Source organism: Mustela nivalis (genome assembly GCF_964662115.1).
Source record: "Mustela nivalis genome assembly, chromosome: 3".
Taxonomy (NCBI): domain Eukaryota; kingdom Metazoa; phylum Chordata; class Mammalia; order Carnivora; family Mustelidae; genus Mustela; species Mustela nivalis.
Window position 1 is genome coordinate 59,763,142 of NC_139022.1, and position 23,609 is coordinate 59,786,750.

At 38.3% G+C, this 23,609-nt stretch overlaps 1 protein-coding gene and 1 long non-coding RNA gene across 3 annotated transcripts in view; one reads left to right on the top strand and one right to left on the bottom strand.

Moving 5' to 3' along the window:
* Positions 1–3,127: 3,127 nt before the first annotated feature.
* Positions 3,128–5,187, bottom strand: LOC309861188. Its single transcript, XR_014309811.1, has 2 exons — positions 5,059–5,187; positions 3,128–4,778 (listed from the first exon to the last, which is right to left on the bottom strand). It is a non-coding gene; the product is annotated as an uncharacterized lncRNA (long non-coding RNA).
* The window catches only part of CHD1 (chromodomain helicase DNA binding protein 1), a 71,826-nt gene continuing 52,988 nt past the window's right edge, over positions 4,772–23,609 (top strand). For both annotated transcript variants that reach the window (XM_082723843.1, XM_082723844.1), the window contains exons 1-2: positions 4,772–5,498; positions 7,584–7,779. In XM_082723843.1, the coding sequence (XP_082579969.1) occupies positions 7,727–7,779 (53 nt within the window). In that variant the 5' untranslated portion in view covers positions 4,772–5,498; positions 7,584–7,726. The remainder of the gene's footprint in view (positions 5,499–7,583; positions 7,780–23,609) is intronic.

A 23,609-nucleotide genomic window follows, 5' to 3' on the forward strand; every position in this document is an offset into this window, starting at 1 on the left:
ATTGCATTGACAAATCCTGTGGACAGTTCCTTCCAAAACTACTCTCTCTTCTGTGACACTACCCTGGTCCATCAAATTATTTATCTTTAGTCAAATTCACTTAAGAATATTGTTTTTTCTTTGACATACCACCAATTTTTAAAGGCTGGAATAAATTTTCCCATTTGCAAATCCTCCATTACCATAGTTTAAAATCCTTCAAAGGCTCCCTTTGTTCCAAGAAAAGGACACACTTAATTTTTATTACTTACTTTTTTAGAGAGGGAGAGTGAGAATCCCAATCAGGCTTGATGCCCAGCATCCATCTTACAACCCTGAAATCATGACCTGAGCTGAAATCAAGACTTGGACGCTTAACTGAGCCACCAAGATCAAACCCACTTCTTTACCTGGCTTTGGGCCCTGAAGAGCCTGGCTCCTATGCAGCTTCATCTCCTCAGTTCTGTCTGTTCCAGCAGTACTGTGCTCCTTGCAGTCCAAACCAGAGCACTTCTGAAAGTAAAAAATGCCTATCCTTGGCAAACTGGATTATAAATTGACCTAATCTCTCTGGCCCAGAATTTTTGCTCATATTATTTCTTTTACCTGATAAGCTCCTTTTTTCTCTTTTGCTTATCTTCTCCATATTAATTCTTCGGTTCTCCAAGGATGTCGCTTCCTTTGGAGACTTTTTTTAAAGATTTATTTTAGAGAGATAGAGAATGAGAGAGCACATGAGTGAGAGGGGGGAGAGGGAGAGAGAGAATTTTAAGCCGACTCTGCACTGAGCATGGAGGCCGGCAGAGGACTCTATCGCAGGACCCATGAGATCATAACCTGAGCCAAAACCAAGAGTTAGATACTCAACCAACTTAGCCACCCAGGCACCCCTGGAGACTATTCTGACTAGGACTCTCCATTATGAATTCTCACATGATTGATTCTTCATACCATTTTTCTCAGTTATGATTTTGCAGTATGATGGTTTCCTCTATTAGACTCTAACTCTTCTAAAGTAACTCTTTTTTTCTCTATTATAATCCCAAGGCAATCATCTCCCACCCAAGCAGAATGTCTGATACTCAATTTATTGAATAAATGCCAATAAATGTCAATAATAGTGTACTGGGGACACAGAGAGTCTCCACTCAAACCTGTAAGAGATTCCTTCATAAGATAGATGGGCTATATCCATTTACAATTAAAAAGTTAACTCTTTTTCTTTTTAATTTAATTTATTTTTTATAAACATATAATGTATTTTTATCCCCAGGGAAAGGTTAACTTTCTAATAACGTGAAGGAATGTGTGGCTAGAGTGTCATGTGTCTCCTAGGAATGATGGAAGGCAATGCTGGAGTCAGACTATGAAAAGACTAATTAAAATATAATGTATGCAAACTTGCAGTATATCTAAAAATATGTATTTAAAAAAAATAAAATAAAATAATAAAAAATGTGTATTTAAAGCAAGGAGTGATTTCATTAACTTCAAGTCTGAAGGAAGCTACAGGGTGAGCTAGAGGGAAAAACAGAGAAAGTGGGGCTTATAAAAATAAAATAGTGGAGACAAAGAAAGGATGACAATGACATACAAGAGGTAAAATAAACAGTAACTAAAGGATCTGCAGGAGAGGAATAACACAGCATCAATGCACCAATTTGATACTAGTTAGTAAACTTACTTTTCTTACTCTCTGGGCACACTTAACTTTGAAATTAGAGGAAGTAGAATCTTTATATATAGTTTTCTATATATATTTATACGTGTGTGTGTGTGTGTGTGTGTGTGTGTATGTATATATATATATATATATATATACATAGTTGCCTCTTAGTATCACCTCTAAGAATTTTCCACTTGAAGTTTAACTTGATTCAAGGATTTATCAGGAAAAAGCCCATATAAAGTGGCTATAAGCAAGGTGAATAAACCATTGGTGGATTTCTGAAAAATCCAGAAAAAAAATTTTCTAAACACTATCTAGAACCTAGAAATTCTGCATATTAGAAGAGGAAAGGAATGGGAGTGTCCAGCATGTACAGTTAGGAAAAAATTTCCTCAGTTACTGACTCCTGCCCCCTGTCCAACACTGGGAACCACAGATCCTGTCATATAATTTTAATGATTAAAAAAATAGAAAATGTAGATTTTCATATAAGGTGATTTAGAATTTCATGGGTCCTATTTATAAAGGACTTGGTAAATTTAAGTATATTTGGAAACCCATTCCTCTGTTTAGAAAGAATCTGGGGTATGAGGACAGAAGTTCAGTTTTTAGGCTATTTTTTTTTTTTAAGATTTTATTTGTTTATTTGACAGAGATCACAAGTAAGCGGAGAGGCAGGCAGAGAGAGAGGGGAAAGCAGACTCCCTGCAGAGCAGAGAGCCTGATTCTGGGCTCTATCCCAGGACCCTGGGATCATGACCTGAGCTGAAGGCAGAGGCTTAACCCACTGAGCCACCCAGGCGCCCCTCTAGGCTATTTAAATACTGTTCTGATTGTTTTAGCAACTTCTCATACACAAATCCTCCAGGCAATAAGAACATAATTATGGAATTAAAATCCTATCTGGGCATCCAAAAAGTTCATGAGAAAAGTTGTGTTTATGTTGAACACCCCACAATTCCAGATAAGTGGTTTTCAATCTATCTTCACCTATGGGTACCCATCAGAAACTAGTCCTAACAGAGCAAATCAGAATCAAGAACCCACAAATTACTGCCCTAAATTTTGTAAAAATAACATGCTTTCCAAAGAATATGAAATTTCTCAAATGGGAAATCATCAAGACTTCCTGGTTGACATTAATTTTCAAGGATTTTTGCTAGTCATGTGCTGAGATTATCAACTACTGTTTTTAGTACAACAGATAGAAATAAAGACCGAGTTTGTCCAAACAAAGTTAAACTAAAAATTTAACTGTGCAGGTAACAAACAGTCAAACTATTTGACTTATTATATATCTTATATATTATATATTTTGCCTTATTCATTAAATAACTTAAAAAAAATTAACTGGCAAGATTGTTCCCACTTTCCACTTACCCTGTATTTCCCCACATTCTCAACAGTAATTCTAAAATTCTGTGGAGTCATAAAGTATATTATGATATTACCAGAAATAAAAACCTCCAAGGTTCAGTATTTCGTTATAAATTTATTAAGACTTATTTTACAAAAAAAAAAGGGTCTATAGACTTTATGTGTAGTGTATCATATCCAAATGGCAGTTTAAAAAGGTTTATGATATGATTTCAGAAAAAAAAATATATATATATAAATCATACAATTCTTTTTTGTAAGATGATACAATATAGTACAGATATAATTCAAGTCTTTATTATCAGAATCATTCTTCTGATTACAAAATTCTTTATCTACAATGGTTACTGTTTTTCTGGGGCTTTTCCCTTTTACTTTCCTTTTACTAGTAATCCAATAAAGAAATTAGTCTGAGGCACAAGAAGACCCTATTGTTAAAGCACCTTTACCCTATTTTCAAAGCATAACATTAAAAACTAGCAGTTAGTTCCTACTTTTAGGGACTTTAGAAATGGATATTTGTTATAATCTTATTCTTCACAACCCAGCACTACAGCTCTTTAATAACTAGGACAAAAGAAAAGGTAGTGTTACATTTTACCACTTCATAATAAACATTTTTTTTTTTTTCGAGAAGACCATGTATACTTGTTTGCCTTTCCCTACTTCCCACGGGTGAATACACTTCCATACAATGAACGCATATTTGGGATTATGTTTTGAGATCTTTTCGAAGGCTTTAAATCAAACTGTTTCAACAGCTGGCGGACTAACATGACAATTTTCTACAGACGAAAAGACTTATTTTGGGAATGCAGCTACCGCATTCAAACTCATTTGGTTTGGAAGCTGGGACTTTGCACCAAATCCAATCAGTGGCGAATAGGATTAGAGAGTTAACCTCTCTGATTATCATTAGTTATCATTAACCTCCAGTGAGTCAAGACTGATCCATGAACTGGGGGGGAAAAAAAAGTATAAAAAGAATTTTGATTTTAAAAATGCTTTCAAGAAGAGTGAAACCAGACACCACCATGCTTGAAAGGTGTTTCCTTCCACACTGACAAAGGGTTGTAACTGAGGCCCGCAGCTACAGTTATGAAAGAAACCGTCAACTAAATTGCAGCAGGTTAAACCGACACAGTTACTAACAACCCGGAGTTGCTTTTCTGTTGCGAGTCCGCACCGCACCCTCCACCCCGCCCTCCAGGAAGAGAGACCTGGGAAGGTCGTAAAAGTTTTTTACTGAACCAGGCAAAGGCTATCCACAGATGAAGTGTCACAGGAGGTCAACACCTCGGTCTCTATTTTCCCCCATCTCCTCAAGAGCCCCGCCCGTTCGGGGTATCAGACCCCGGAGGGGGCCCGTGTCACAGGCCGCCTAAGCGTAGGAGGCGGCCGGAGGTGACCACAGTTGCCCAACAGTTGGGTTCCCAAGCTGCCTGGTGTGACGCACAGCCCCCTCCCCACCCCTCTGGACAGGCGCTCAGACTGGTCGGAGGGAGTGATGGTTTGGGGCCTGGGCGACCAGGTTCCACGCAAGCCCCTGCTCCCTCGGCTTATCCAACTTGGCCCCCCGCGGCACCCCAGCCCCAACGTAGTTTTTAGCGTTTCCCCACCCCCCGGCTTCCCCCGTAGCTTCTCAGTCTCTCAGTCGCGATGTCCTTGCGTAATCGTTCCGAGTGACAGTAGCGTCCATACCCGCACGGAGCGAGCCTGCAGCTCCCACTTCCCGGAATTCAACTCCCGGCCTCTAAGAGAGGGCGCCCGAGCAAGGATCAGCAACCCACGGTCGTGGCCAGAGTCCGGCGGCCTCCGCGCGGCCAGCGTGCGCGCTCCCATTCCCGCGCGTGCGCGCACTCACCCTTGGCCCGCCTCAGCACCAATAGCTTTCCTTCTAGACCCCACGACTCCACAACGTGGCCCCTCCCACCGCCCGCGCGCCCGCCGGAGGTGTTCGGCGTGCGCGCGCCCGTTCGCCCGCCGGCCCGCCTCGCGCGCAGTGGGGAAGGGGAGTGAGCAGAGGAGCTTACGTCGCGCGGGAGGCGGAGGCGACGGCGACCTCGGTGGTGGCGGCGGCGGAGGCGGCTACGACGGAGACGGTTGCGCTCGCTCTCTCGGCGTCATGGCGGCTGCCGGGAGCCGATAAGCGGCGGGAGCGGGAGCGCGCGCGTGGCCGCGGCGACGACGACGGCTCGTTACTTCTGGCTTTTGCTGCCTTCGCCGTTGGTGCTTCAATAATGAATTGATTGTTGGATCCGCTCCGCAGGGGATCGCGCGTTGGTGCCGCGGCCCGGGGCTTCCCCTTCCCCTCCGCGTCCTTCCCCTTCCCCCTCCTCCTCACGGACTCCTGCTTACCCCGAGACGCCCGCAGCCGGAGGACTCACTAGCGGCAGAGACCGCGGGCCCGGGCGCGGGGGAGGCCGCCGATCGAGTCGGCTCCCTCCGCCCCGCGAAGCCTGCACGCCCGCCGGTAAGAAAGGGGGCGGCGGGCGGGTCAGGATGTGGCGGGGAGGACGGGAGCCGGCCAGGCGGAGGGCGGGGGCGGCGCGGTTCCCGGGCGGCGGCCCAGAGGCCGAGCGCCGGGCGAAGGCCGGGGCGGCTCTGAGAGGGCCGGCAGTGGCTGACGGGCTCGGAGCACAGGGGGCGTGTGAGTGGCGAGCGCAGGCCGGCGCCAAAGAGCGCATCCTCGCGCCGGACGGTCGGGCAGCCGGGCAGTCGAGCCTGGGCCTCCTCGGCTTGGGGCTGGCCGGGCCGCGAGGGGAGAGCGGCGAGGGCAGAGCGGCGAGCACTTGCCGGGTGCTTTAGTCCCGCCGCGACCCGGACTCCCAGCACGTGGGGAGCGGCGGGGAGGGGGAGGGGGCGGCGGCCCGGGCGAGCCCGGGAGGGCGCGGGGCGGGTCTGCGGGAAGTTTGAGGCGGGAAGAGAGACCCCGGGACCGGGCTGAAGGCCGGGAGAGGGACAGGGGTGGAGGGGGTGGTGGGGGGGTGGTGTTGTGCATCTGGTGGGGAGGCTGATTGGAGCGAAGCTGCAAAGTACGGATGCGGGAGGAGGAAGGTTTCCAGCCTCCTTTCGAGGACCGCGTTGAAAACTTAGCAGGAGCGGAGCAACTGTTAAAAGACGGGCGCAGAGCAGGAAGATTCAAAGAGGTTTAGCGTCTTAGGGGAAAGAGTCATTGTTAGGACGCGCGAAAGGCAGGACAGAGCTGCTGGCGCCTGGAGCTTCAGAACTTAAGGGTGTTTCTCTCCGAAAGAGGACTTAGTCGGAGAAGGAAGATGAGGGGGAAAAGGAAGTTTCACTGTACGGAGAAAGCCATTTTGAGGGGCGAAAGGAGTGAAAAGGAAAGAACGAAAAGAGTTGTGAACTTTCTGGTTGAAGAGAGACTTTGGGTAAGCGGCAGTTTGTTCGAGTACCTAGGTTTTTAGGACATAATTGTTTAATAGTAAAGGTCTTTGACTAGTTGGAATTAATATTTAACGTTAAGAATAAATGTTGCATGGAATAGTTACTTTTTGGATGACCGTTTCTTGCAGTCTACTGGACTGTAGTCTCTGGAGAAATAAAATTCCGATCAAGATGCAGAGTTTACTATAATTGGGTTGACAACAGCGTATTTTCCCCCTCTTTTTTGTGGAGTGGAAATAATCGTAGGAGTAAATTCTCTTTGCTGAGGTCGGCGGACAGCTCTGCTCTCAGGCGCCTGTCTCGGTACTTTCTAGCTGGGGAAGGATCTGACGTCTCCTTCCCCCGCTTCTTCCTCTCCCTCCCCTGCCAGAGATCTCCTTTGTTTATTCGTGGATGGCTTGTAGGTGACTCTCAGTGTTGGACTGAAATCTTGAAAGGTGGAAATGCTGTGTCTTGGCTCATGATTTCTACCCCAAGCCCATTTCTTAATTAATCCTAGTGTATATTCTATTACTTTTTTTCTTTTTTTTTAATGGAACCGCTGCAAGTCCAGACTGGATAACTACTATTTACATTTTATCTCTCCATTCTTGGTTTACCTGTGAAAGGAACACATTTGTTTTGACCTATACATTTTCCCCTGAAATTATATGATACACTTATATTCTGTTCTCATGTGAGCATTTTCAAAACTTTCCCCCACTTGGGTATATAAGTTCTGGGTAATAGGAATTAGTGCTTGATTAAAGGTAATCCCCCCCCCCCCCCATTTGTTTGACCAAGTATCTAATAAGTCTAATGAGACTTCATTTTCTGTTCTTGGGATATGTATATGTTACATACTAGCACTTTGTTTTAGTTATCTGTTTAGAATGTTTATATATGTGCATTGATACACAGTTGCAGTCAGTCTAAAAGTCTTATCACTCCACATGTATTTTAATTTCTTCTGTCAAAAATAAACAGTGGTACTAAATTCTAGTAAGTAGTCAGGAATGTATTTAATAGAAGCCTAAGTATTTTGAGTGAAAGACCCTTACTCCTCCCTTACCATTTCTGATTGTCTTAGGTAGCTTTGTATAAGTTCCAGGTAGACTTACTCATCTTTTCCTCTATAGGTAATTTTCTTACTTTCTCAATATATTTTCTTTAGGTGAATCAAAAAGGGCCCAGGAAGCCTATGAATGTTGGAGAAAATTCATCTGTGAATTTTTGATGTTTAAGGAGTTCATATTTGTATTCATCTTTTAAACTGGGAAGATTTATATTTTATCTTAAAACTTCTTGGTATTTACAATGAATGGACACAGTGATGAAGAAAGTGTTAGAAACAGTAGTGGAGAATCAAGGTAAGCACTTTATTACAACTATTTATTATGAAGAGAATGTAAAACTTGCATGACTCTTTAGTTTTCCTAGTAGGTGGCAGAGTTTCCAGATCAGATTCTTCCTCTGAGTTATCCAAACAGTAAAAAAAAAAATTTCCTGATATATGAAGTTTTGTTGATAATACAGGTTTTATTTTTTTTTTATTGGGATATACAAAGTTGAATTTAAATATGGAAAGTTTAGGTGACTTAAATCTCTTTGGAAGTTTATATTATTTGGTCAGTTATTGAAACTAGACTAAGTAAAAAGAGACCCTTAAATAGCTTTGACTATTGGTGCACTCTCCAAATAAAGGCAATAAGAAGTTCTTTACTCACCTTTTTTCTGGCATTTTGTCATCCATACATTTCCTGTACAGTATAGTAGCTACTAGCCACATGTAGCTATTTAAATTTGAACTGTTTAAAATTACAGAATATTCAAGATGTAGTCATTCAGTCATATTGGACACATTTCAAATGCTGAAAGCCACATGTGATTAATGGCTACCATGATCTGTAGCACAGATAGAAAACATTTCTATCAGTGCAAAAGTTCTTTCGGCCAACGCCGATTGGGACATTTGTTAGAATATTGCTGCAACCCTTTTTACCCCTCTGATTTTCTTTTTAAATTTCAGTTTTAATTATGTATGAATGAGTTACTTGAGCCATGTCTTTGCAAAGAAGACATAGTTAATGGGAATAAGACGTATTAAGCTATTTTAATGTGTAAAAAACCTCTTCAAATACAAAGACTTTAAATTCTTCTGTAGCCCCCAGATTTTGAGTTACCTGCACATTGATGGAGTCCATATAGTTATATACACTTACCAGTAGAGATCAGGTGTGAACATCAGAGTCAGACCCCCTGATTACTTTTCCCAGTTCTACTTTTTATTAGTTGTATAAATTGGGGCAGATGACTTTACCTCTGAGGTTTTGTCTTTTTCACTTATAGAATATGAATTATAGTATTATTTATCTTAAAGTTGAGAATAGTGAAGTGTTCTGTAGAAGGGGCTTAAAGTAGTTCTGATATAATGAGCACTCAGTATTTGCTTACTATGATTAGCATCATGTTTTAGGTACCATAGAATACTACATAACTGGAACTTTAATTATGGTGGTAGAGAAATGTGATGGACAAGAAACAGGAAAGTTTTGGTAGTTGGGAGGGTTGCAGAAATAATATTGGTAGAAGAGAAAGCAGTGTTACTACTATATGACTTGAAATTTGGTGTTTTCTGGTCATGCTAGGTGTACTTTAGTTTATCAGCTTTCACAGTGGACTGTTTGTATAACAAAAACATCATAGAGAGAAAGGAACAATTATGGAAAGCAGCATTGTTTAGTTGAACAGGTATTGGTCTAAACATTATAAAACCTGAGCTGATACTGCATTAACTAGTTCTCTGAACGATCTCAACTTTAAAAAAGAATTGAACTAAATGATTTTGAAGTTTCATCTCACTACTTAATTTACAAAGTATAATAAGGTTTTAGACAATAAGAGTTGAAGAATCAACAGATTTGAGAGGCTAAATTGGAAGAGTTTTGAATCTCACGTCTGATTCAAATCTCTACAGGTAAATTGACTATAGTAAGTGATTGTACACATTCTTTTATTTGTTAGTGAACAATGAGATGGTTAAGAGGTAGAACTTTCTAGAGGAAACACAGGAACTAAACTACTCACAAACTACGAAATAAGACTCTTGAAAATAAATCCTCTAGTTGAGTATTCAGAGAGGTCATGTGCTGTTACATTCTGAGCCCTCATTTGTTCTAATAATGTTTTATGTATTTTGCTGCTATATCTAGAGGGGAGCAGTGAGATAGATTTGGTAGTATAAGTGAAAAAAGTTAAACCCTGTGAAATCAGATGTACTTAAAGGAATCTTTTGCAACGCATACTTATTTAAAATAACTGCAAATCATATTCCCTAATTATTCTGAGTTACTATTTCTAGTATACAGGTGGACTGTACACTTCTGAGAAGTGTGGTTGTCAAGTTATCTTGTTCCTGCAACTGCCTTGGTATTTATCAGGAGGGAGACCTGCTGCTCATCTGCTTTCATTTTCTTCCTTACTGCTGTTATGCTGTCTTTTTCCTTTGCTCCACTGTCATTGTTAACAACCCTCAACCACCATTCTCCCCAGCCACCTCCTGCCCGCAAAAAAACAGAACACTTCTAGTAACTATGAATATTACTATAGAGTGAAGAGAGGAGAAATATGCTCTGCTTTTAAAATTGATACATACTGTAAATAGTTTTTAAAGTAAAACTTGATTTTTATTGGGTAGAATTTTTAAATGGATTTTTGCTTTAGATTTTCTTTCTTCCTTTGTGGAAATTCCATTATGAAATGAAATAAAATTAAGCAAGGAGTCATTTGACAATTTTAGATGTTATAATTAGCTTTCTACTAAAAAATGGTTTTTGATTGTTTCCATGTGGAAAGCTGTCTATGACCACTGTCTGAAAGAAGGAAGAGTACACAGGAAGATGTCTCTTTAGCTATGCTATAACTGACAATTTTGAAACTTATTTACAAAGAAATGTGGGTCAGGATGCACCTGCACATCAGTTTAAACTCAGCGCAAAGTTTATTATATAACTGAAGTTAAGCTTTCTAAAGATGTTTTTGGAAGATTTCAGAGTACTGATTCTTGGCTATGTAGGTTTGAGGAAAAAACAAACAAACAAAAAAATCAAGTTTTCCAAATTCTGGTTAGACTTTTTATTTTAAAGTTCTCTTGAATGATTTAATCCTGGAATAATTTGTGGATGAAGACCAGAAATACATAGTCACATCTTACTACTCAGAACAATTTCTCTCCTTGACTGCAGATTAATTTTTAATAATCTAAAATTGTACATGTAAATATACAGTCACATTTTGCTACTCAGAACAAATTCTCTCCTAGCCTGCAGATTAATTTTTAATAATCTAAAATTGTACATGTAAATTTGATAATTTGTTTGAATTACTTTAGTTAGCATCTACATATGATGCTCTTGAAAAATTTTTACAGAGTGAGGGAGACTGTTATTGATGTGCTGCAATGGTCTTAACCATTGTTATGGTGAATCTGTGGCTGGCAGTTGAGCTTTATTAACCTGATTCCTAGAATTCTTTATTTCATTATAGCTTTTCATAGCATTAACAATGCTTGATTTAATATTTACGTATGTTTTAAATATATATGTGTGTAAATTTTATATTTATTTTGAAGAATTCTGTCACACAAATTTCCTTGGCTTTATAGAAAATATTTTTGTTAATGTTTTATAGTTCAAATAACTATAACTGGATCTGAACTTTTAAAGTATTTCTTGTAAGCAAAGAGTAGGAAATATGATCAGTGGAAATGTTCTAAATGAAAATCTCCTTTTATAGAAATTCAGCTTCTTTAAAAGGCTTTGAGAAGCCCCCTAGTTTAAAGGACCTGTTAAGGGGCACCTGGGCAGCTCAGTGGGTTAAGCCTCTGCCCTCAGCTCACGTCCTGATCTCCAGGTCCTGGGATGGAGCCCCACATCTGCATGGGCTCTCTGCTCAGCAGGGAGCCTGCCCCCCCCCCCCCCCCGCCCTCTCTGCCAGCCTCTCTGCCTACTTGTGATCTCTCTCTCTGTCATAAATAAATAAAATCTTAAAAAAAAAAAGAATTAAAAAAAAATAAAGGACCTGTTAAATTTATTAACACCAAGTCAAAGTTAATTTGAACACAGGCCATGTTTCTTTACCATGTATTTATTTGTTAGTGTCTTGTTGGAAACTACTGTGGTACACCATTTTTGATGTGTTGCATTTATGTACATTCATACCAGAAAGATTTGTTGCCATCAAAGTCAGTTTTTTTTCACTAAGTAAACTTGAATGATTTTTAAAGGCTATACCAGTTAAATGGTATTTTCTGAGCTGACTTTGCAGTTATCTCAGAGTTTTAAAAAAATGTTCATTCTTAAATTTCAAATGTTTCTGCTAAGAAATATTTTAAGAAAGGCAGGAAAACATGAAATCACAAAACCGGAATGGCTAGAAATCATTCAGTTAAGGAAACTGGTTTTTTAAATTTTCCCATGATGTAATTATTTGCAGGGAAGTATGGCTCTTTTACACCATTTTCTGTTAATCCCTGTTTTTCAGCTCTATGTAATTTCATTTTTTCCTATTAGTTTTTTCTTTCCTCAAATATCCTATACTTGATCCTAGATGATCTGACATTAAGTACCATATCTTAACATTTTGAAAATTGAATAAACTGTTAAGCAGGAACTTAATAGGTTACTCTCTCTCCAAGTACAGTTTACTGAATTAGAATTTTCATAGTATTGTCTAGGATTGTAATTAATCTAGGTTACTGTAAAGTTTTGAGACTTTCAACTGGTAAGGATAAGAGAATTGTGTATGATTTGAGGTTCAAATATATTCCTTTTATCTGCATAGGCATGAGATAATGTGGAGGCAAATGTTAATGTGTAATTGTCCCTTTTTTATACTACTAAGGTAGTTGCTGATTTAAGATCATGGTGATGGGTTACATTTGGTATGGTTCTGTTTTTAAAAATAAGAGTATTGGGGCACCTCGGTGGCTCAGTGGGTTAAGCCTCTGCCTTCAGCTCAGGTCATGATCTCAGGGTCTGGACATTGAGCCCCGCGTCAGGCTCTCTGCTCAGCGGGGAGCCTGCTTCCCCCCTCTCTCTCTGCCTGCTGCTCTTCCTACTTGTTATCTCTCTCTCTCTGTCAAATGAATAAATAAAATATTTTAAAAAATAAAATAGAAAAAACAAGAGTATTTCTTTGTAGGGAAGAGGTAAAGAATAAATAAGAAAAACCTTTTATCTTTTTATCTTTTTTAGAGAAAATTAAAAAAATGCATAAATAGTGGGACGCCTGGGTGGCTCAGTTGGTTGGACGACTGCCTTCGGCTCAGGTCATGATCCTGGAGTCCCGGGATCGAGTCCCGCATCAGACTCCCAGCTCCATGGGGAGTGTGCTTCTCTCTCTGACCTTCTCCTCATTCATGCTCTCTCTCACGGTCTCTCTCTCAAGTAAATAAATAAAATCTTTAAAAAAAAAATGCATAAATAGAAAAGTTAAAGTTCCAGTTATAGTCCTTGGACCAATAACAGTGGCATCAACTGTGAATTTGTTGGAAATGTACAACCTTGGGCCCAACCCTGTCCCCCTGAATCAGAATCTTCATTTTAACAAGATTTCCAAGTGATTTTTGTTCATGTTAAATTCCTGTGTGTGTGTGTAGTTATACACACACACACACACACACACACACACACACGGAACTGTTTGGAGTCATTTATCACCTAGCCACTTACTTTTGTTACTGATGTTGTTTTTTTTTTTCCTGGGAACCCCCAAAGGATGGTGTCATGGCCCATGCCAGCAAGAGATTGAGTACATTTCGTTTCTTTTGAATCGATAATAATGTGGCATGCAATGATTATTGAACTCTTACTCTGACTGAGCCAGGCATGGTACACGTAGTGTACAGATTATTATATGAATTTATCATAGTTCATCCTCATAAAACTCCTGTGATGTATGCAGTATTATGATTCCTGCTCTCCAGAAGGGGAAACCAGATTTATAGCCATTTTTAAAAATCTTTTTAAAAAAACTACTAACTAAATTCCACACTTTACTTGGATTTCATTGGTTTTTCCATTAATGCCACTTCTGTTCCAGGATTCAATCCAGGGTACCATGTTGCATTTAGTTGTCAACTCTCCACAGTATCCTTTGGTCTGTGAGAGTTTGTTTTTTGTTGATTTCCTTAAGTCTTAAAGTGCTGGCCAGGTATCCTATGGAATATCCCCCAGTTGGGATTTATCTGATGTTTTTATTAGGATAAACTGGGGTTATCAGTTTTTGGAAAGAGTATCACAGAGATGAAGTGCTCTTCTAGTCACATACAGGGGAAGCGTAGTATCCACATGATATTAACCATCATCACATAGCCAACATAATATTTGCCGGGGTTCTCTATTTTAAGTTGCTGCTTTTTTTTTTTTTTCTCACACTGTATGCTTTGGAAGCAAGTGACTATGTCTAGCCCTCTCTCAAATGGTTGGGGGGAAGGTTGGAATTAAGTTCCATCTCCTACTGACAGAGAGTATCTGTATACATTAAGTGGAATTCTTCTGTAAAGAAGTCTTTTCTCCTCTATTTACTCATTCATTTATAGAAGCCTGGACCTCCATATGTGAATTTTATGCTTTGGGTTATAATCCAGTAAGTGGTTTATTTTGTTGCTCAAATTGTTCTAGCCTTGCCCATTGGGTGCTATCTTTCCAGTTTGCCTCTGTATCCTTTTTACATACTCCTCTATCTTTTTGCCCTAGAATCAGCCCTGGATTGAAGAGAGCCCTGGATCCTTTTATTGGAGAAAAGGGTATTAGAAACCAAGACTTGGGTGCTAGGTATGCTTGTTGCTACCCAGGTATCTCTGCTTCTAGGTCCTCTCAGTGGAAAAAGCAGATAAGCTAGATAGTATATGTATATATACTAAACCATGTATATCTACGCATCTCTAGTATATCTGTGTATATCTGTGCATCTCTATCAGTATGCATATTAAGGTGGACATGAGTTTGTATTGATGTCTAATTCTGTACTACAGGATTCATCCTAACCTTCCTTTCTTGTTTGTTTGTTTGTTTGTTTCCTTCTTTTCTTTCTTTCTTTCTTTCTTTCTTTCTTTCTTTCTTTCTTTCTTTCTTTCTTTCTTTCAAGATTTTATTTATTTATCTGACAGACAGAGATCACAAGTAGGCAGAGAGGCAGGAAGAGAGAAACAAAGAGAGGGAAGCAGGCTCCCTGCTGAGCAGAGAGCCGGATGCGATGCGGGGTTCTATCCCAGGACCCTGAGATCGTGGTCTGAGCCAAAGGCAGAGGTTTTAACCCACTGAGCCACCCAGGCGCCCCTCTTTCTTGCTCCTTTACAACTGCAGTCTCCTTCAGGGAGAAACATGGCTCTTATCAACCACCATCCCATCATGTACTTCAAGGTCAGATGCAGGTAAAGCAATTTTAGAATTTTTAGGCCACAGTCCCAGAAGAAATAAATTTATCAACTATAATACAGTATTTATGTACAGTATACAGTTTATATGATATTTAGCCTTACAGTTTCTAGTCAAAACACTGTTTTCTAAAATTACTAATGTTAGTTTCTTCCTGCCACCCTCTTCAGTGTGGTTGTCATAAATTTGTAATAAAGTTAGAGTCATTTGGCACAGTTTGCATTCCATTCTCTGTTCTTCGGTCACATGGGTTGATCTTTTAAAGTTGCATATATTACATTTACTCTCTGATATGCAGTTTCATGTGTTTTTAAAAAATTCATAGAATCATTTATTCACTACTCCATTACTGGGCAGAATTGTTCCTTCACCCTAAAAGTTCCCATCTTTGACCCAGATCTGCTGAATCAGAATTTTCATTTTGACAAGATTCCCAGGAGTTGTATATGCATATTCAATTCATATACATATAGGAGAAGCTATTCACCTGGGATCCTTCAGTATCATGCCGTGTTAATGAAGAAAGATTATTATGATTTAGAGGTGATAATGCGGTAGCTAGGTTTTAACACACAATTAGGTATGTTCAGATTCTTGGAACCATATAGGTAAACAAATGAGGTGGAAGAAAATGGAATTGAGCAAAGTGCTAGAGTAATGTAATGGGCTATATGGGAAGTTTTCATGGAACTCTTTAATTTTTGTAACCTTAATGGTAAGAAATGATGTAGTATGGAAAGAAGCAAGAACAAATAGTGTATAGTCAGAAGTGGGATGGAGAGGAAAGTTTTTACAGAGTCATAGTCCCCCAATAAATAAGTGTAAGTTCCCTAATAATGTGTTGGACATGCTGGCTTTGCAGTTCTCCAGTCTGATGTTTATTCAGTGTTATGCTGAAGTTATTGAATGGTTTAGTCCTAAGCGAAGGAAGGAGAAAAAGAGAAGGATAGCTGAACAAATGTAACATGTGTTGACAGAGTAATACCCACGTAAACGGGTTGTCAGAGCCACTGGTTTTAAAGAGGTACTCCAGAAATTTATTGTACTGGAATCAAGTTCTTAGATATGAAGACTGAAAAAATTGCTGTTTATAGTTAAAGGTATCTTATCTGTCGCTGTGATATGAGGTGACTGCTTAGTCAAAAGTCAGCTTTAAATGTTAAACTGCACTTCAGAGTACTTTGGTGTGGATAGATTGAGATCTAAGCTATCATTGAGAATGAAGTACAAAGATGGTAAGCTCTGGCTAAACAGTACTGGCTTCTGGCACCTAGTGTCTACAGTACCTATCTCTCAGAGATGAGACATAAGGCACAAAAATAGTGAGAAGCTCTTTTCTAATGAAAACCATTCATGTTAGCTATTTCACATCTCTCATTTCTGCTTTCAGAAGTACAGTTCTCTGTCTTCATACGCTTAATTTAGATGATTAAGCATCAACTTTGTGGTAGATTGCATGAGATGTTAAAATTGGAGATTCTCCTGTGAAGTTTATAGTGAAGAAAGAAACCAGATTTAAATATTTGCAGTATCAAGTGGTTATAGTTAATACAAAGAGGTAATAGTGTGCTGCAGTTCAAAGGTGGGAGTCAGAGAAGTTTGATCATAAGGCAGCAAATGGTTAGTTTATTATTTTTTAAGGATTTTATTTATTTGAGAGACCATGAGAGAGAAAGCGTGAGAGGGTAGAGGTCAGTGGGAGAAGCAGACTCACCATTGAGCAGGGAGCCCAGGGTGGGACTTGATCCTGAAACTCCTGGATCATGACTTGAGCCGAAGGCAGTTGCTTAACCAACTGAGCCACCATGTGCCCACAAGTGGTTAGTTTCTCTATCAAGCCCAGTGTTAGAATGAATTTTGTTTTTTTCCAAGAGATGTGTAAACCTGTGATGATCTTAGATTTTCTGCATGTTTAAAGTTCTGATAATGTGGCTTTTATGATGGTGAGGCATTTTGACAGGCTTAGGGGAAAAGCAGAGTAACTTTTATACCCAGGAAATGGCAGTAAATACTGTGCTGAAGAGCTATTATGTGAAGGGATGGGGCCATAGGACAAGAGTGGAGTTAGTCTGAATATCCCGAAAGGAGACTATTCTTTTTGTGCTTGAAGTAGATTATAGTATGATTATTGCCATTCGATGCAACTACTACAGTATTCCCATTTCTAATTGAGTAAATCTTCCATTAATAAAAGGAGGAAGTTTGATCTGAAAGGAAATTTTATAAGAAAAGAATTACAGTTGTATATGAGTATGAAAAATATAAATAATTTCTTTATTCCAGTTTTACCCTATGTTTTATACCAAAGGATTGAACTAGTGTTCAGTAGCTTATCTCAGTCATATTATACTACATTGATGATTTCACTTTTTTTCTTAATTGAACAGCTTACAGTAAATGGAGGTAGTTGTTATGTGCAGCACACTCCTGTGTATCTGCAGACTGATGAAATACCAAATTACAAATAACTTTGTTGGAAAGTAAAGCATATAGTCCTGAGAACTTAGTTGTTCTGCTGTAGTATTCATTGACATAATAAAAACCATATACATAATTTCAAAAATCCTTTTTTTTAAAGATTTTTATTTATTTTGAGAGAGAGAGAGAGAGACTGAGAGAGAGCATGAGAGGGGAGGTCAGAGGGAGAAGCAGACTCCCCATGAATCTGGGAACCCAATGTGGGACTTGATCCCAGGACTCTGGGACCATGACCTGAGCCAAAGGCAGTTGCTTAACCAACTGAGCCACCCAGGCGCCCCCAAAAATCTTTTTTAAAACAAATTACTCAAATGGATAATCTCTTTAAAAATAAACTGTTAAATATAGACATTTATTTTGTTATTAGTGTTGACTGAAAAGTTGTGAATGGTAATTTTAAGCATATGTATAAATAGTGACAGTAGTAAAATGAACTCTCATGTATACATCATATAGCTTCACATTTTATCTCATGGCCAATCTAATTTAATCTCAAAATCCTCCCACCTGCTCAATTATTTTGAAGATTATTTTGAAATACAATTTTTTAAAGGTTTTTATTTATTTATCTATCAGGGAGCAAGTGAGCACAAGCTGGGGAGCGGCAGGTGGAGGAGACAGAGGGAGAAGCAGGCTCCCTGCTGAGCAAGGAGCCTAATGTGGGACTCCATGGGATCATCACCTGGGCTGAAGGCAGATGCTTAACTGACTGAGCTACTCAGGTTTTCCTTGAAATACAATTTCTACAATTTCTACGTATGTTAGACTTCTGCATGATAGGTAATAGTAATGGGGAAAACAAATATTATAGTTAAGGTTCATCTCCTTGTTATAATTACAAATTATAGAATTGAGGAGCACCTGGGTGGCTCAGACTTTAAACATCTGACTCTTAATTTCGGCTCAGGTCATGATCTCAGGGTTGTGACATCGAGCCCAGTGTCGGGCTCCTCTCTGGGCCCGGAGCCTGCTTAGGATTCTCTCTCTACCTCTACCCTTCCCCCCATTTCTCTCTCTCCTTCTCTCCTTTTCTCTCCTCCCCATTTAAAAAAAAAAAAACAAAATTACAGAGTTAGAGATGTGTATTGTTATTAATATTATAACAAATTTTGTATGTATTTTACGAAACTAACATTTAGCGACTTGCAAATGTATATATAGTAGCCTTTATTTCTCATCTGGTTCTCTGAATGTTTAGTGGAGAAATTTTGAATTTACTGTCTAACTCATATTCAACATGACTAAACCCAGTCATTTTTTAAATTAGTCATGCTAAATGTGACCCTTTCTAGCATCTAATTCTAGCAGTTTTATTATCGTTTATTCAGTTGGAGGCCTTAAGGTGGTAGAAGCATACTGTACTTTGAGTTTATAGTAGCATTTTGACTTGGATTGGTAATATAGAATGCTAAAAGGAACCGTTGGGTTCCTTAGCCATAGCAGCAGCATTAGTTGGTTTTCAGAACCATGCAGATGGATAGATATATTCCAGGTTTTCTCAAACCTTTGGTATTTATTTGATGGCTTATAATAAAATCAAGTGGATACAGATTTTAAAATAAAGGTGGTATGGTCTCAGTTATCATCTAGCTGAACTCTTTTCATTTTTTAAATGACTACTCTAGGGTAATACATTTTAAATAATAGGTAATAGTATGTTAAAGGATTAGGATCCGTTCTTACTAAAAGAGAATAGTGTAAATTAGAATAGAAAATACTGTGTACCTTTTTTAGAATACTAGTTCATCAAACTTTTATGCCTATGTGTGCATGCACGTGCATGTGTATACTGCATCATGATAGGAACTGTACATATACAAAATAGTCCAAGAAGTTTGAAAGCCATTGCCTTTGGCCACTAATACTTTTTTGTTGTTGTTTTAAGTATTTCCTCAGTACATACAGATTTCCATATTTTTTTTCTCTAGTCCTGTTGAAGTGAATAATGGTCTATAAAAACAACTAAAATGAAATCTCTGACTTAATGAATTCCAGGATATAGTTAGAAGAAAGACACATGAGGCACCTGGATGGCTCACTTGGTTAAGCTTCTGCCTGCAGCTTAGGTCATGATCTCCACGTCTCGGGATTGAGCCCTGCTTGGCTGGCTCCCTGCTTGTGCTCTTTTTCTGTCAAATAAATAAATAAAATCTTTTTTTTAAAAAGAGATACATGTATACAAATAATTATAATATTGCGAAGGCACTACTAAAATCATATGAGCAAAATATTGTGAATTTGTGAGTTGGAACAGTGATGTGCCTGGAGAAACTGGAGAAGGTTACACAAAGAATATGATAATTTTGAGTAATGTTAGAGCCAAAAGTTTTATCTCTTGCTTCAGAGAGGAATCATTCTTTAGAGTGAAAAGTAGGGGAAATACTACCTATACTGAGCTCTAAATCACTCCCTCCACAAAGCCTTGCCCCTGATTCCATTTCCCTCAACTCTAGTTCTTTAATGAGGAATCAGTCCATCTTTATATCTTTAATTTTCAAAAGTTTTACTTTTTCCCATGGTATTATGTGTCTACTAGAAATTCTTACTCAGTATTTGTTTGTTGAAGAGATGAGCCAATGAATTCACATTATCTATGTACAGAACTTATTCTTTCAAAAAATGTTTATTACATTAACACTATTATAGTATATCAGAGAACCAGTTAAGGTGTTCTCTATGCCAGAAATTTACAGTATTCTCTTTCAGTTAGACCTGATCCTCAAAACACAGGGGCTCAAAATAGTTACTTCTTTTTCATTCTCAATGAGCTTTACCCCTTGGGGTTTTTAAGGTACTGTGGCCCGTGGGACAGCTTTGCTATTCCTAATCTTAATACATGGCTTCTCTTGCTCTGTGAGCTGCCATTTTCAGCCAGCAGGAAGAAAATGGGGAGGGAGTGGTAAGGTTTAAGGCAAGTCACTTTGTTAAGGCTGTGATGTAAAAATCCTATATCACTTCTAGCCATATCCCTTTGGTTGGATGGAACCTGTTTACATGGCCACATCTAGCTGAAAGCTGGACATATAGCAGTGAAAACTTCAGGACAGTTATGTACTACTAAAGGTTAGACAAAATGGATCCTGGGTGAGTGAGGTGGAGCAAGTAGACACGAGCAAGAGCATATAAACATATGGCACAAATAGAAAGAAATGTTATTTCAAAATAAATCACTCCTGTCATACTAAGAAATTAGCGGCTTTCATTTTTCTTAATTTTCTTTCTTTATATGTATTCATCATTTGTACACTTTTGTTATAATAGTATTGGTATTTGGTTTTGTCACTTACTCTTCTCTGAGCCTCAGTTGTTTATTATATGAAAGTGAAAGGATTAAATTAGAACCCAGGATCTGGCACAGAGCACCAAGTAGTAATTATGATCTGTTTCCTTTTTTTATTAAGCAATTTGTATTGAAAACTTTAGTATATCTGTATGTTTAACTCACAGGCATTTTAGATATCTACATTGACAGTTATGACATTCTGAAGAACAGCTAAAGTAGTCCTTGGAGTAATAATTCTGATCTTGAACTCAGGAAAAAGAACTTTTTTTCCCCTAATAGTCGTCAGTGTTGAGTTCCTATAATACATCAGACTGTATGCTTTATATCTCTTTTAATCTTCACAGTAATCCTTAAGTATGTTTATTATTTCCATGTGGCAGAAACTTGAGGCTTGTCTAAAGGGTGTACATATATAAATATAATAACAATGAGAAGAAGGAGCTAGAAAGCTAGGGGAAAAAAAGTTGAACTTCAGAGCACTCATCAGGTTAGCTCTGAATTTTCAAAAATTCTTTCAGAATTCCCCCCAAAGAAGTCCTTTTGAATGGTTTTGACTCTTAAACAGTAATCAGGGGAGGGAACAAGGCATGAAGTAAGAATTTGGTGCAATATGTTTATTCCTTAAAATAGTTAATACATTTCTTTGTTTATGTATTACTGTGTTTGTCAGGCATACAACTTTCTATTAATATTTCTGTGGAAAATCAGTTTACCTTTTTTCAGTGTATCCTATAGCTTTCCTGCCCTACCTCCTTAGAGTCTACTCCATCTAAATACTATGACCAGTTTAAAAAATTTTGAAAATGATAAAGTGGGGAAATGGCATATACAAGGAGGAAGATCTTGATGTTTGATGTCCTAGGGACAAAAGAAAATAAAAGAATACATTATTTAATGGAATTAAAATGAGAAATCATTGATGTAAGCCTTTGATACAGGCATATGTTTGACATATATGTTTGAATACACAGCCTTTTGTTTTTTCCTTCCCTGCTATTGTTTTGAGAGTTTCTTTTTATTGCTCCTTGGTACTTTTGCATCCATCCAATAACTCTTTCTTTATTTCTTCTCTCCCCCCGCCCCCAGTCCTATACCACTTTCTTGGCTTTTTCAGTCTATTCCTGTTCCTTTATCAGGGCCAGTTTCTTCTTTTATCTGACGGTAAGGAAAGCAGCTGCTCATTGTTACCATTTTCTTAGAAGATCATTCACATTTTATTCTTTATTCCCTTATGTGCCATTGCAGACATAGTTTCCAATTTCTGTGATAAAAAAAGCAAAAAAATACTTGAACATTTTTTTCCTTGTAATATAGAAGAATCTTTGTTTATTCACTTGAAAATATGTTCTTCTCATCTACCCATTAGGCCTTGGTATTTTCTTTAAAGGATTGATTTGAGTGGAGAGTAAAGCGCAGAACAAGGAGGTGGTGTTGCTATTCTGTCATATGCAAGGCTGAGCTAACATAGATTCTCCTAAAGTAAAGTATATCCTACCCACAAACACATGAGAATCCTAAATAAAATTGGGGAAATGGGCGAAAAGTAAGTGCATTGCTGAACTTCAGAGAAAACCTTCATGTGCCAGAACAAAAGGGACCTTAAAGTCAGCAGTAAGGAGCAGTAAGCTCTGAGCAAACATGGCAGTACAGGGAAGATGTAAAAAAGATGTAAATATACATGGTCTCTGAATAGGAGGCTGAGGTTGGAGTTGAAATTAAGTATTTGATTAGGGAATTAAGTCTCTTTAAAGTTGGGACCCTGGAAGGCTTGCCTGCTCTGGAAAGAATCTAGAAAAACTTCTATGTGTACCTTCAAGGACACTTTTTCTTGTTGTTGCAAAGATAAATTAGAATATAGTTATGAAGATATTTTGAAATCTATGAAGTGCTATTAAATTTTGTCTAGAGTAAAATGAGAGAAAGGGCCATAAGGGCCAGTCAGATAACGTAAATGAATGAAGATGTCTGGGTATAAGATACTTATTTGGGGGAGGTGACTAGTGAAGATCATATAGAGATTTGGTGATTATAGGCATCATTGTAAGGAACCAATGCTACTTGGATATAGACAACTGTGAGCATGTGGACAATGGACCTAGTTTTAGTGTTCTAAATATTCTGATTCTTCAAAAATTATTTTACCATTAACAATTTTAAGTTAGATAACTTAAGAAAGAAAAAAACCCAAAAAGAAGAATAGAAGCAGAGAAACCAGGAGGAAAGAACAAGAAAATCATAAAAGATTTAGGCTTATGATGTTTTTGAATAAAAAGCAGAGAGGTAGTAGTATTAACTGTTTATTGAGTCACATGTTTTTTGAGTCTGTCAAATAGAGTTCTAGAGAGTAGAGATAGATTTAAGCAGTAACACTCCTATGATACAACTGGCTTATATTAAGCAATGTACTAAGTGCCAGACTTCCTGCCTATGTATCTTATGTAATCAGTGGAGATCTAGAAAAACTTGATTGGAGAAGTGAAGGATAAATAGAGAAGGAATACTAGTGAAGACTGCAGAAGAGTTGCAAAAATAGTACCAAGAAATTCTTTGTGTATCTTTTGCCCAGATTCATTACTTTTTAATTTTTTGCCTTTATACATACATATCTGAATACTTGATACATAATGTAATACATATTTATTTTTCCTGAATTTTTTAAGAGCATGTTGCAAAAATCATGCCCCTTTAGGCACTGATACTTCAGTATATATTTTCTAAGAACAAAGGTACCCCTTTACAGAAACCATGTATAGTTAATAAATTCAGAAAAGTTTACATTGATATAATACTTTAATCTTTAGTCATTATTCCATTATGGTCAATCATCCTTATCATTTTTCAGTACAGGTCCAGTCTAAGATCACATAATGCATTTGGCTGTCACGTCTCTTTAATCTGTAACACTTCTCTTTGTTTTTCATGACATTAGCATTTTGAAGATGATAGGCTAGTTATTTTACAGAATGTATTTCTCAATTTGTGCTTGTCTTATGTTCACTTA